This window comes from Delphinapterus leucas, chromosome 9, assembly GCF_059928025.1.
Source record: "Delphinapterus leucas isolate spDelLeu-1000000601 "Yukka" chromosome 9, BTC_Dleu_Yukka2, whole genome shotgun sequence".
In the NCBI taxonomy this organism is placed as follows: domain Eukaryota; kingdom Metazoa; phylum Chordata; class Mammalia; order Artiodactyla; family Monodontidae; genus Delphinapterus; species Delphinapterus leucas.
Genome location: NC_143137.1, coordinates 75,020,750 through 75,036,250, shown reverse-complemented (window position 1 = coordinate 75,036,250; position 15,501 = coordinate 75,020,750). Strand labels below are relative to the sequence as shown.

The 15,501-nt window shown below is 36.6% G+C and overlaps 1 protein-coding gene across 4 annotated transcripts in view; it reads right to left on the bottom strand.

Moving 5' to 3' along the window:
• Positions 1 to 15,501, bottom strand: part of KLHL7 (kelch like family member 7) — a 63,569-nt gene that overhangs the window by 36,074 nt on the left and 11,994 nt on the right. For 2 of the 4 annotated variants that reach the window (XM_022588031.2, XM_022588040.2), the window contains 6 exons: positions 12,480 to 12,610; positions 8,205 to 8,307; positions 7,214 to 7,307; positions 6,812 to 6,936; positions 4,232 to 4,407; positions 1,716 to 1,890 (listed from right to left, as the gene is read on the bottom strand). In XM_022588031.2, the coding sequence (XP_022443739.1) occupies positions 1,716 to 1,890; positions 4,232 to 4,407; positions 6,812 to 6,936; positions 7,214 to 7,307; positions 8,205 to 8,283 (649 nt within the window). In that variant the 5' untranslated portion in view covers positions 8,284 to 8,307; positions 12,480 to 12,610. The remainder of the gene's footprint in view (positions 1 to 1,715; positions 1,891 to 4,231; positions 4,408 to 6,811; positions 6,937 to 7,213; positions 7,308 to 8,204; positions 8,308 to 12,479; positions 12,611 to 15,501) is intronic. The other 2 variants (XM_022588022.2, XM_022588050.2) reach the window with 1 other exon arrangement.

Below are 15,501 nucleotides of genomic sequence, written 5' to 3'. Positions count from 1 at the left end.
CAAACACTATTCTCCTCTTAAGGAAAACAGGGAAAACCTGGAGGAATACAAACCACACCTCCCAGTATTTCTGGAGATTAAGGTTGATCAAATATAAGTTCATGGGACTTCCCTGGTGGTACAGTGGCTAAGACTTTGCCCTCCCAATGCAGGGGGCCCGGGTTCGATCCCTGGTCAGGGGATCTAGTTGCACATGCTGCAACTAAAGATCCTGCACGCCGCAAGGAAGGCCCGAAGCAGCCAAATAAATAAATATTTTTTAAAAAATATATATATATATAAAAGCTCACAATCCAAAATTACAAAATACAAAGAATTAAGCCACCAGGAATAAGTCAATGAAAAAACAGCAGCATTTGGTCTTCAAAGACTTCAGATATTGTTATTATCAAACACAGAATATAAAATAACTGTATTTAATGGGACTTCCCTGGTGGTCCAGTGGTCAAGACTCTGAAATTCCACTGCAGGGGGCACAGGTTCGATCCCTTGTCAGGGAACTACAATCCTGCATGCCACACGGTGCAACAAAAAAAAAGAAAAGAAAAGTGCTGAAGGAAAAATTAAGCCTATCTCCAAGAAGATAGAACAAAGAGGCAAAGATGGATAACAAGAGAGACTTAAGATTAGAGACTCAATGCCTAAAGAATCACAATACCAATAATAAAGAACTGAGAAATCTGTGGCTGAAAAGATAGAGAATGCCCAATATGATAACTTAAAAAAAAGAAAAAAAAAAAGAAAAGATGCACACCAAGGTACATTACTGTGAACTTTCAAAACACCAGGGATTAAAAAAAAAGATTTTAAATGCTTACAAGGAAGAATAAATAAACTGGCATCAGTTTTCTCAAAAACAACAATGAAAGCTAGCAAACAATGGAGAATGCTTATGATTCTCAACATAATTCTACACCCGGTTTAACTATCCTTCAACATTTTATGATAAAATAAAGATATGAGATTTGTCAAATCTCCAAATATTTGTTGATCATATATTCTTTCTCAGGAACCTTTTAAGGATATGTTCAATCAAACAGAATTAAGAAAGGTGAAGACCTGGGGTTGAGGAAGATAGTGAATCTAACTTAGGAAAGGAGTGAAAGAACATCCCAGTATGGCAGAGAAGGGAAGTCCCAGGACAAGAACTGTGCCTTAAGCCTAAAGGGCAAACACTCCATCCTGGAATAGGCAGAAGGAAGGCTCTATAAATGTGTTTCCAAAAAATAAAATCAACAGATTGTTTAATTGTACAGACAATTTTATTAAGAGGCATTTTACAGAGGGTTTGGAACTTAGCCTGCAAGTCAAGAAAAATTAAGTAAATGAAAAAAAAAAATGTGGCAAAAAATGTGCTCCACGCGCAACAAACAAACCTTTTTCTTTAAGAAAGAAAATGTGATCACAGTACACTACTTGGCTAAATTATTTTAAAAAGGAAACACAAAAAAACAAAGTGAATGAAAGTTATTGTACACAAAAGGACAGAGCATAAGTAATTTTTAAACTTCTGTCACACATGTTCCTATAAAATAACGGCTGAGGCTAAGTTCCCTCCGGATAGACAGTTGAGGACCCCAATAGATTAATTATCCAGCAGGGCAAAGTCTTGAGTGTTTCTCCCTGGCTACCGAGTCTGATCCATTCTGAAGGGTTTTAAGCCCATGAGAAACTGGCTACACGATAAGTTATAAATGGATATTAAGGCAACTTACTTATCACCATCTTAAGGCATTCAGGATTGTCTTGAATAAGTGGTTCAGCTTGTACTGTTTTACTTAAGAAATTCTTTGATATAAGAGGAAACCTGACTTTAGCAAGGATGTCAACCATAAATGGCTGGCGGTTAGGTTCATCATATTTCAACCACCTGACTGCAGCATCATAAACCTAAGGGGAGAAAAACAGCATAGTAAAGTTCTTAGAAGGCAGCAGCACTTCCAATTACCTATGTTTACTCTCACGTTGAAAGGGGAGAGTCTCATGAAGGCACAACTTCTTATTCCCAATATTTTATTCAGATATTTGCTTTCATCCCCAAACACCATCTGTACTTCAGAACAGTTTACACAATGCTCTAGTGATTCTTCTAGGTAATATGTTTTTTAGAACTAATTACTACTACTTCTAGGTAATATGTTTTAGAACTAATTACTACTACATAATGTAATGACAGGTAGGATGTTGAATCTATAATCGTTTTTAAACAAAATATAGCTTCCTTTTAGGAAGGAGATATGATGTACATTTCCACTGAAAAAAATCTATTGGTCAATGATAGTTTCAATATATGTTCATATGGTACCAGGAGAACAGGTTAATTTCCTCAGAGGCCTTCTACCCCAAGAGGTCATCTATGATTTTATTCCTGAATTATGAATTGACAGACTTATTTACTTTCTGGAAACTTTATGATATAAAAATTCTATATATAAAAAGTAAATTATAGGATATTTACATAAGAATTGCTTTCCAAAATAATATGGTAGCATTCATTTAACTGTACCAAACAAGCCCAAGTTTATTAACATAATTGGATTTATAAATCACTAGTTTAAATACACTGAAAACAAACCCATTATTTCATATACATATACATCTACCACACACATTTGAGTTAGTTACATTAGTTATTTTGGGTTGGTGTTAATAAGCCCTAAGTCTGATATAGTTAATTTTTTATGGGAATTGGTCTGTTTTTTTAAATAAACTATTTATTGGGATATTTTTTGATTTACAGAAAAGTTGCAAAGATAGTGCAGAGTTCCCATACATCCTGCACTCAGTTGTTAAAATAGTACATTAGTATGAAACTCTTATAACTAATGAACCAATACTGATACATTATTTATTAACTAAGGTCCATACTTTAAAAAAAAAAATCCTTTAGTTTTTGTCTCATGTTATTTTTCTGTTCCACAATCCCATAAAAGATACCACATTACATTTAGTGGTTATGTCACCTTAGGCTCTTCTAGACTATGACTGTTTCTCAGATCCTCCTTGTTTTTTGAGGACTTTTTGACAGCTTTGAGTTCTGATCAGGTATTTTATAGACTGTCCCTCAATCTGGGTTTGTCTGATGTTTTTCTCATGATTAGGCTGGGGTTATACTTTTTTTGGGAGGAAGACACAGAGGTAACATGCCATCCTCATTACACGAGAGTACATGATATCACTGATGATATTAACCTGTAGGTAGCGTTCATCAAGTTTGTCAGGTTTCTTCAGTCTAAAATTATTCTTCCCTTTCTATACTATATATGTCAGTCAATTTTGCTCATATAACTGAGTTTTTTCTTTATGCCTACTCAGGTTCTCCGGGTCCAACCTGTCAACTTGCAAACTAATACTCTGGGCCATGAAGACTGGGAGAAAGAATACGGCTCAGTGCAAACCTTTTATCTCTAGAACAAAAGTAACTAAAAGCATGCGATCTTACTGTACCTCTATTAGTTTCCTATTGCTGCTATAACACATTATCACAAACTTATTGACTTAAAATACAGAGAAGGATGGGGAACTGAAAACAGGGTTTAAGTGAATGTCTGCATATCAAAGTGTTACCCCATCTAGTTCCCAACACCTGTACCCAGCTTACACCTCTGACTGTTTATCTGACAGTTCTGGAGGTCAGAGTCCAAAATGGGTCACACACTGGGCAAAAATCAAGGTGTCAGCAGGGCTGCCTGAAGGCCTACGGGAGAAACCATTTCCTTGCTTTCTCTAACATCTAGCAGCCATCTGCATTCCTTGGCTTGCGGCCCTTCCTCCATCTTCAAAGCCAGCAATGGCCAACCAAGTCTAATTCATATCACATCACTCTGACACTGACTCTTCTGTCCCTCTTCCATATTTAAGCACCCCTGTGATTACACTGGACCCACCCAATAACCTCCTCCTCTCATGATCCTTAACCACATCTGCTGAGTCTCAACTGCTATGTAAGGTAACACATTCACAGATTCCAAGGATTAGGGTGTGGACAACTCTGGGGGAGGCATTGTTTTACCCACCCAAGAGCATCTCTACAAGTGGCTGGTCTCTCTAAGAGCCAGCCCCTACAAGCACCCAAAACTTATTTTTCCTATGAAACAGAATTTGGAATTAGTGTAAAGAACACATTCTCTCCTAATATCATTCTTTTCTTTGTCATGTATCCAAAAATGAAGCATAAGAAATCCATAGGGACATTTTTACTAAGAAAAATGTGAGAAGCCAGTTTAGTCACCTGATCCTCTGCCCTCACAGTCAGAGTGTCCTGGTTGAGGAGATGTGTAACTCGCTTGACATCAAGTTGTAGAAATTCGTCAGTTTTATAAACTTCAGTAAAATGCTGATGAATAAAGTCATCTGCGGTTGCTTTCAATTCAGGACAGTCTAGACACTCTGCTAGCACACTTATACCTGAACACAGAAAGAAAACAAATGAATAAAAGATGAATACCTTAAAAAACAAACAAACAAATATACATTAAAGATTAAGTATGACTCTAGGAAAATGAGACAATAAATTTCATAAATCTGGATCCTTTTCTTTTCCATTGATTTGTCTATTGTTATGCCAATATACTCTCTTATGTGTGGCTGAATTTGGTACTTTGTAGGACAGGCCCCCTTCAGTGTTTTTTCAAACTTTTCTTGGCTACTGGTATAACATTTTCTCTTGTAAATAAATTTAAAATAAGCTTATAACATTCTACTTTTTAAAAATCCTGATATGACTTCAATTAGGATTGCTGAATTTTTGGCATTTTACATTAGGGACAGTTGCTTGTTCTGCAACATGGAGGAGTTCCACTTAGGAACATGACATAGATCTCCACTTACATTTTTTAATGATCTTCAATGTAATTAACAGTTTTTTCCATAGAAACCCCATATGTTTTCCATTCAGCTACTTTATTTTCTCTTTAGGAGGGAAGATCCCCCTTAATTGATTATTAATGTTCTGTATCAGGAGTCTGCAAAATACTGTCCATGAGCCAAATCCAGCCCACATCTAGCTGTAGGGTCAGCAGCTAAGAACGTTTTTCATATTTTTGAAGGGTTGTGAAAAAAGGGGAAGTGGGGAGAAAAGGGGGGAGAGGAAGGAGAGGAGAAGCAGCAGAGGGAGAAGTAGGAAGAGGAGCAACAAGGACCACACGTGACACATGGCCCACAAAGCCTAAAATATTTGCTATTTGGCCCTTATAGGAAGTTTGTCAACCTCTGCTAAATAAAACCACTGATTACTGTATATGATCTTGTGGCAGGCCTCCATTCAAAGTCATTAGTTAAATTTATTTTAGTTTATTAGCTTTGGTTTTCCATGTTTCAACTTCAATGCTGTCTTCAGATAGTTTTGACACTTTCATATTTATAACCATAAAGGTTCTCATAACTGATGCCTGCTAGTGAGTTAGACTAGTTGCCATTTTCTAAATGTACTGACCAATGCCATGGCATGCTATGTGCTCAGTCTGCTACACCTGAACATTTATGTTCCCACCAGGGAAATGATATTTTCACCAAGAACCAGTATTTGTTTTTTAACTAACTTTTGGCAGTTGAATTTGTTGTAATTATGCTACTCAATTAAATATCATGCAGATCAATAAAATATGAATGTGAAAAGAAAGTAGTTGCTTCTATGAAAACTAATTCTAAGGTTTACAACAGACTTGAAAACGGCTCAAATTAAGCATGACCAGGACAACGGATAAAATCGGGGAAAACACTGCAAAATTCTAGAGGGATTCTATAATCAGACTGTCTTGCTCAGTTATCAATTCGTTTTAAGGAAACTAAAAATAAAAAATCATAGATAATATATTATTGATGTGACTTAGGTAAGACAGACAATGGATCAGTATTCAAGTCACAGACTTGGTCTTACAGTCACAGATTGGCAGATTGGTATATTTTTATGTTACACTAAAATAACACCTTTACGGCAGATATAATCTTGTTTAACCACTCACTGCGTTAATGAAATTTTAAATTAGCCAACAAACTACTGTTATGATTATGCCTGATAAGGAAACTTTTATTGTTACCTTATTTATTTTTTTTGATTGACTACATTGGTGGAAATCTTCAGCACGAAGCTGAACGGTAGCACGTTTCCATGCAAAGAATATTAGCTTTGGGTTTCAGACACATACAGGTTAACTTAGGTATTTTATTTCTAGTTTAAGAGTTTTTTTTAAACATTAGGAATGGGTACTGAAAACACAAAAGTGCCTTCAGCATCTGTTGCTATGATTTTAAGTATTTTTTTCCTATAGCATGTTAGTATAGTATATTATGTTTGGTTTTTTAATACTGAATCATTCTGTCATTTCTGAAGTAAATCATTACTCGTTTTCCTAAACACACAAAAACTCATTACTGAGGCTATTTTTTATTTTGGAAAATGTTGATACAGTATTTTATGGCTTGTTTCTGCCCAGGTTAATATGTACCTCCCTAACCTCCTCTTAAAATATATTACTAGGTGACCACCTATAGCAGTGGGATAAGGAGGGTGGGAGGAGACGCAGAGGGAGGGGATACGGGGATATATATATATACATAGAGCTGATTCACTTTGTTATACAGCAGAAACTAACACAACATTATAAAGCAATTATACTCCAACAAAGATGTTAAAAATAAATAAATAAAATAAAATATATTACTAGCAAATTTTGTACTGGACAACACCTTTAAGATTAAATGAGGGTAAAAAATGATTAAATGAGGACACTTATAACCATGCTTTTTTTCTTTATTAAAATATACATTAACGGTGTTTTTTGTTTTAAAAAATAGGAATCTCATTTCTTACCAAGACAATTTGAAGCATCAACTTGTTCTTTCAAAAAATCAACACACATTTTCTTCACAGGTTCAATCTGGTACTGGTTTGCTGCATCTAACAAAGACTGAACATTGTTGCTATTCACAGAAATTCTGTAAGTAAGTTAAAGTGAATGTTAGTTTCCTACAATTTATTATTTAAATAATGCTACCATAGAATGTATCCTTCTAGCCCCCAAAATTAAACAAAAAATTAAACTTTACAGCCCTTGAATTAGTACGGCATAGGATCCTCAAACCCCGCCTAGGCCTACCATCCGTGTAGTTTTTCATTCTGAAGACTCTGGAGCACACCAATTTGTTACAACAACGCTTTGTCATGGCAGATCCCGACCTTACTCCTCCACAACAGAAACGATCCTTAACTTACCTAGCGGTATAAGCGAATTCCACAAGTTGTTCAATAATGTCAGGTTCGGCATCTTTGAGTTCCACTTCAAAGGACTTTGATTCAAGCATGTTAGCTAATACAAAGAGAAGAAACATAAATGGCCTGAGTACTACCCTGAGTTTAACTGAAGAACCCGATCATTCTAGGCTGTGTTAAATGTTGGAGAAAAATAACAGGACAGAGACCTCCCTGAAAGAAAATACCTCAGAAAGCCCAACACATTCCTATAATAAATGCAAGTTAATTCTCCATACTTGACATGTGCCTTAAAATAATTTAAGAAATTAGTGAAATAGTGTACTTCTAAAAAAAAAAAAGCCCAAATGAACAGAGAGACATAAAACTGCATTTAATATTTCCCCAACTCCTAAATTAATTTGGTAGCATTCTCTTAAATTGTTATGGGCAAAATGCCTCTGATGTAGCTGGAACAAACCTACAAGAACAATGACAATTATATGTATAGTCAGCTTTCACTAGCAAAGCTCTCATTCTTCCCCAAAACCCTGGCAGGTAGCCAGAGCACTAAAGAGAAAACTTGAGGCAGATATATTATATAACCTGATCAAGCTCACGAGCAGTACTAAGTAGAACCAGGACTTGGACCCAATTCTCAACTCCAAACTAGGGTTCTTTCTAGTATAATGTATTTCATTTTTCTTTAGTTTAACTCGCTAGATAAAATGCCATAAGACTTATCTGCTCCTTTGCCTTTCCACCGGAGGTTAAGAAAAAAACCCAGTATTCAAGCAGAAGCTTTATCTCCATTAATAAAGACTTCAGGCCTTTAGGGCTAACGAAAGGACAGTTTTCCTTTGATCAATCATCACCATGACCACTCTTCAATCTCTTCACTGTTCTGTGGACTTAACTTAAAGTGCTTTTAAAACTGGGAAAAATGGCATATTTTCAATTAGACCCCACCTAATTCTCATAGAAAAATTATTATGTTTTATCTTAAGATACTTACTTGTGAACATTAAGTTAAAAAAATGACTCGCTGCAGCAAGGACAACACGATGAGCAGGTATCTTTCTTTCCTGGACCATAAGGATCACATCACACAATGTTTTCTAATCAAGAGAGAAATAAATAAAATTAAAAGGGGTTCAATGGGCATGGCTTAGCAAAGATATAAAACAGGCACTTGCCAAATGCTTTATCTCTATTTTGTATTTAAATCCAGTCTTTTTCCAGCACAGATTTTGTTTTTAATATAAAACCTATTTAGGAAGGACTTACAGAGTTGCTGTCATGAGTTTGCTGTATCAAAATTTGGCACTTAGCTTCTCAACAGTCAGGAAAAAAAAAAAGATCTTTATAATCAGGAAAAAAGTAGTCTACTAATCTTTGGGGGAAGCCAAATTTTTTTTCTGACACAAATTCTAAGATATTTCTCATGGCGAGATTTTATGGGGACATTAAATGACCTAATGGCAATGTCCTTGATGGTTTTTCACATATAACAATCTGCTTCTTAAAAACTGTCCTTGATAAAATGCAGGTGCACACTGCATTTTGCAAGAAAGTTGCCTTCATAGATCTAACCCGCAACAGAAACAACTCAGAATATACAGAGTGGATGAACCAAATGTCCACTCAGCACTCTCTCCTTAAATAACATCTCTCTAAAATGCACTTCTGATGGGACCCGGATAGCAGCCACTTTTAAATTGTGATTTCTGACCTAGGCCAAAATGTGTCGCTCTAGGTTACTGAAAGAAGGCAGATCTAGATTATACACTTAAAAATGTTGGGAAAATGGGGTATATTAAGGAAAAAATTTAAGATTTACTGGAACCCTTAAAGATGAATTCCAAGGAAAAAGAAATGTCCTTTTTATCAAATAAAATTTCAATTTTTTAATGAAGTTAAAGATAATATACAGCTTGGGCTCAGAAAAAAATTTGTAAAGCACCCTCTTAGGCACTGGGAATATGAGGTAAATAATATTTTCAGAGTAATTTCACTCACAAAACTAAATAATGGCTCAAGAGCTCAGAGGATATGGCATTTTCCAAATTTTAAGTATTTTACTGAAACTACTGATATAGTTTCTGATAGATAAATCACTGCTATTTCCTACTTTATTACTTCATGAATAAAAAACCCAAATAAGACGGTAATGCTTAGAATGAGAAAAGAAATGGGTCCCAATTAATGGGCTAAGGGATGAACATTTCACTCTTACAGCTTACTTAAATATTTTTTTATAAGGCCTGTAGACTATTGCTTAGAAATTATATGCAGATTATAGTTAAAGCTACTGTTACTCCAACAGTGTCTTAAATTTTTATTTCCTTTTATTTGGGGAGGGGGTACAGAACAGGCATAGCTCTCAGGTGATTTTGCTGCACCCAAAAATACCAGGTAGCAAAACCAAGCCAACTATTTGGTTACTATCAAAACAAGCTGATCAAGTTGCTGAAGATAAAGAAAGAGAAGGGGAGGAGGGAGGGAAGGAAGGAAAAAAGGAGGGAGAGGAAGAAAGAATACTGACAGAATAGCAAGCAAATTAGATAGGGGAGGGACCTATGGCTGCTGATGGGAAGTTCCAGAAAATGTAAAGCTAAACTGAAATGTAGCAAAAAACTTTCCAAGGCATACTCAGGAATGGGGAATGTTAGTGTAGTGAATTTACAGGCACTGAAGGAAGTTAGAGAAATCAGAGGGATCTTTGTACAATTTAGTCTTAGTCTAAGATTAATCTCTAGCCAGATAGTAACGTTGTGTGTGGCGAGTAGGAGGAGGTGAAATGGGAGCAATCTTTTATATCCAAATGGTGCATTTATTTGACTGGACTACAATAGATTAATAGGTCCTATTCAACAAGAAATGAGACCGACCTAAAGGCAGAGGTCCCTCCTGCTATCAATCCTCTGGGGAAGAGGTGTATGCAAAGACAGGAAATGGGAAAAGGCAGAGATTCAGGTGATCTGGAGAATGAGAGGTAACAAGTCCTAGGTGAATGGAAGAGAAACAAAACAAACAAAACTACCTTTTGAACAATACATCTTCACTGGATTAAACAAACCAAAAAACCTTGCAATTTCTCTGTTTATGTCCTCCCCAAATTATGTCTTTGTATTTATTATTTTCAGCTTCTGAATCTTTAGTCTCTTATAAACAGCATAGATTTTTGTGTAACTTATCTGAAGTTCTCACCATCTAATAATTATTTTTAGTAGGGTTTAGTTGAATCCCTTCTATTTATTACTGATAACTTATGTTTCATCTTACATATGCCATCTTTTTAAATACTATTTATTATGTTTCCTTGCTGTCTTCATTTTTTTTTTTTTTAAACTGTCGGTTGCTATTTTGGTCACATTTTCTTTGGACTTTTTCCTCCTTTAGGTGTCTCATTTACAGATCTGTCAAGTATTTGCAAACTGAATCCAGCAGGGTATTGTTCTAGGAATGCAAGAAGGGTTCAAGAATGATAATTCTATAAATGTAATTCATCATACTGACAGGTTAAAAGAGAAAATTTTCATGTAGTAGAAGGACTTCAGGGAATTCCCTGGTGGTCCAGTGGTTAGGACTCCCATGCTTCCATTGCAGGGGGCACGGGTTCGATCCCTGGTCGGGGAACTAAGATCCTGCATGCCGTGAGGCTTGGCCAAAAAAAGAAAAAAAGAAAAACTTCAATATATGGGCAAAAGAGTGTTTGATAAAATTAAAAATCCATTTCCTGAGATTCTTTAATAAAGAAAATGATGTGTCTGTATGTTGAAGGTCATTCATCAGAATCAACAGCAAACTAGTGAAGCAGGAGAGACATTCTCATTCAAGTTTGAAATATACACACACACACCCTGTCACATTGTTCTGGAAATTTTAGCCATATCACTAAGGAAATAAAGATAAATCAATTTAACACTTGTAGAACTAATATGAAAAGTTAGTAAGGTGGCTAGACAAATAAGATAAACATGAAAAAGCAATTAGATGTGAGTAATATGCCATTAGAAAAACACACAAATGAGAGAAATAAAAATCCCAGTCATAGCAGCAACAAAATAATTAAATGTTGAGAAATAAATCTAAGAAATGTGAGGGATCCACAATAATGGGCATTTGGCATATGATAAAGATACCATTTCACATATGTGGTGAGAAGGTGGAGCACAGGTAATGTTTAAGGCAGTGAAATTATTGTGTGTGATACTCTAACAGTGGATATATGTCATTATACATCTGTCAAAACCCACAGAATGTACAACACAAAGAGTGAACCAATAATGTAACAATGGCTCATCCATTGTAACAAATGCCCCACACTTAGACAAGATGTTAATAATAGGGGAAACTGGGGCGAGGGGGAGGGGCAAAGGGGGTAAATGAAAACTGCACTTTCTGCTCAATTTTTCTGTTAAACCTAAAACTGCTCTAAAAAAAAAAGTTTAATTTAAAAAATGTGGTGAGAGATTTGATAATTGAAAAAATGGGATAACATATCAATTTGAGAAACAACAGATTTCTCTGTCATGAAGTACTCTCTCTTCCTCTGGGGAAGGTAAGTACTGGGAAGGAAGTTTCAGTCCTTTTCTCCAACTGTCGCTTGTTCTAGAGCGACTACAGGATGAGCAAGAGCATGGCAGAGGTCACTGACCACACACTGCCAGGCCTCCTGGCTCACTCTTCTTCCATTAATCTGCCCCCAAAGTAGAACGTAATTCACTGGGAGGCTTGCCCCTATCTATGGCAGGAGAGGACTGTTCCCATTCCTCAGCGGCTCTGCCTCAGACTGGTAAGTTTTTAGTTAAGGGGAAAAAGAAGAGGAAGCCCATTTTATGCTCAACTCAACGCCATGTTCACTAGTCTGTCATCACCATTAATTTATCTGTCTCCTACGTTTACTGCTCAAATATTTAGAACCAGAAGAAGAAGAGGGCCCCTGAAATCCATATGCATAGACACTCAAACAGAGGCAAACAGAAACTTTGGTGCTACTTTAGTGTTTGCAAGTATTAGACACTTTTGAGGGAAGAGTCCTTTGGTTTGGAAAGACCTCAAAACAGGCAAGCATTTTAGGCATGCATTAGTGGAATAACCTTTTGCTCTCTGTATGTATTTGCCAGACAGGACTGCAAAGGCACTTCAGGTTCCTGAAAGCTCCACAGCATTGCATGAGGTTCTAGCTTTTAACAACATGTGCTGGCGTTAGTAGGAGGCATGCAAGCAGCTGTCCCAAATTCTATTCTTTATTGTATCCCAAGGAGAGGACTGAGGAATGACTAACCTTTGGATTTATGTAGCTTGTCAACAAGGTTCTGCAATCAGTCCCTCCCAGCGTGATTTCAAGTTGACCCTGGGTACAAATCCCTGGGTAGACTGTAGATTCAACTATAGTTGGGTGGTGGATTTAAATCACTGAAAGGATAAACGAAAATGGAACCCTTATTATATAGGGTAAATCATCATGTTGGATTGAGATACTAGAAAAGCCTCAACAAAGCCATAATAAACCCAAAGGTTAAGAGAAAAAAAATTAAAAGGCCTCTTTAGAAATCATCTTTGTTCAGAAAAGCAAGGAAAACAGCACTGGGCTTAAACACATGTATAACCACAATAAGGCAAGTGGGAAAGTTAAAGAAAAACAAAGGAACACACTTAGATTAATAAAGGAAAAGGGGATTTCCTTCCTTAAGGGGAACATATGTATGACAAGCTAGGCCAAACAGCTTTGAAAGGGAAAGGAGATAAACTTTGGTATAACTGTTCTTTAAAAGACGAAATTACAAAACAAAAAAAAGTTATTTTTATTGTTATTTATACAAAAGCAATATGGACCAAAGAGATATAATGAAGGAAGAAAGAATTCAGGAGCAGACTAAATCGTTTCTCTCAGAAAGAAGCTTGGTCCTGGAATTTTTTTATAAGATTTCTTTTAAAGCTAAAGGTAAGAAATCAAACACATAATTAAAGGACTGACCTCAAAAGCCTGGGACAATTATAGTAGGCGATTACAGTAAGTTCGGATTGATTTGAAAAGGGAAAAGGAAGAGCAGCAATAGAGTATTTCATGCATTGTTAAATAATCTGCAAGGTGATCTGGTGGGAAGACAGGCAAGGTATATGCTCTAGTGCAACGTATATGGGAAGTTTGTGGAGATAAGACTAAGGGACAGTAGTAGGACACCTTAAGGGAAGCCAAATAATTCAGACATAGTCCAGACCTAAGTTAGATGCTGGGCTTCCCCATAATTAAAATTACTTTACTGAGGGTGGTAAGGGTTGGCAGTAATCCTGAACACACAGACCTCTTATTTTCCACCATGGCAAAATCTATAGACTTTGAAAGGCACTGGTAGAAGTAGGTTAGCAAAACATCTGGGCCCAAAAAGAAAAGGAAAAGAGGCATTTGATCTAAACAATGTTAGCTCTACAGGATAGGAAAGTATTCAATTTAAAAACAGGTTAATAACTCAGCTGGGGCTGTCTGGAAGGAAGAGACACAAAGACACAGCCCATTTTGACACAAATAGGTAACAGAAAGGAATGTGTCTGCTACCACCAAGTTTCCAAGGCCTGGAAAACAAAAAATGAAGAAAGGCAAGGTTTTGAGGAGCGCACTGTAAAGGGCCACAGGCCTTAGAGGAATCTGTTAAAGGTCACACTCCAGCTGAGACAAATGGAGGGGAATAGAGAAAAGGCTCTTCCAAGAGATAGGATTAATGTATATAAAGAAACTGAATCACTTTGCTGTACACTTGAAACTAACACAACATTGTAAATTAACTATACTTCAATATATTTTAAATATATACATGTATATATAAGGAATTTCACAGGAGGTGAGGCTTCTAATGAGGACACAAAGGGGCAGAACAACCAGGAGGATTAGAACTGTAGAGAATTCAAGGCCACAAACTGTGCTCTGCACAACTGCCTGTTACAAATGTGGATCACTCTCCTCCCAAAAGGGAGGGAAGAGTTTGTCACTAGACAAAACTCAATCATTTCTGCCAGGACCACAGGGTTCAAAAAAGAAAGGAAAATTAATCTTTAAACATGCAGCATGGACAAGGGGAAAAAAGAAACTCTAAGAGACTGAGCAGCTGAGAAATCCCCCTGGCAAATACCTAACACTTTGCACATGAGAAACAATGTATCATATGCCAATGAAACATTATTATGCATATGTGAAATTCCTTCCCTATCCAGTAAACATAGTGTCTCTATTGGCCTCTTGATAAGTGATTCCTCCCAGCTGAGTTTAGCCTTACTTAGGGTCTATCAATTACAGAGAGCTGACACAGACTGGCAAGCTGTCAAAACCAAAAGCCAAGATTTTCTTACTTTGAGAACCCTGTTCCTCCAGAAACGAAGTTTCTATCTGTTTTTGGCTGGGAACAATAAGGTGAGTTAGGACTGTATAATAATGTGTCAACATACGCACTATTTATTGTAGAGAGAGTAGATGTGCTTGTATCTTTTCAGGTTTGTAGGGGTGGGGGTGACACTATGCTAATCTTAAAAGTTCCAGAGACCCTTTGACATACTGAAAACATGTGACGCAAACTACCTTGAAATTGGAGACGTTCAGCTTTGGAGGTGCTAAACTAACAATCTATTCCAATGGAAGACAGCCTACGCTGAAGCTGCTGAAGAAGTTACCCTGACTTGACCCAAACACTTAAGTGAATGCCTTCTGGCTGAGACTGAGGAGTTTAAGAAACCAGGGAGAGCAGACTTTTGCCTTTCAATTGCTTTAATTTTAATTTACAGGGAGATTACAGATGTGGGAATTTAATAATGAGGGTTCATAACAGACAAATTTGGGGGATTTTCTGTTGCTAGTATGGAATTAGATGGAGTGCTGTCATTTGGTTCACTGCAGACAATCCGGAGAGCTATGAATGACATCTTGGCTGAGAAAAATTTAAGATGAGAAATGGAAATGACCTTCCAGTCTAGAGTTAACTTAAGAAGTATCAACCCATTCCAGAGCTTTCTGGAGTAAAAATTTAAATAACCTCTTCAACTGTTCTTCAGAGGCTACAAAAAGGAACAGTACAAAAAGGAACAGTCATTGATAGAGGCTGCCTTGTCAGCCTTTAAGATAGAACAAAGCACTCCCTGTGCCAGTAAGAAAACAGAACAACTAAAAGACAAAGCAAACCTGGGAATTCGAACTCACAGTACTTTGTCCAGCCAACTTTTGTGAGGGGATTTGGTGCCGGAATTCTACCATTCAGCTCTTGAGATTCTCAACTCAGGGAGTTTATGTAAAGATCAATAGCCAACTGAGACATAATAGA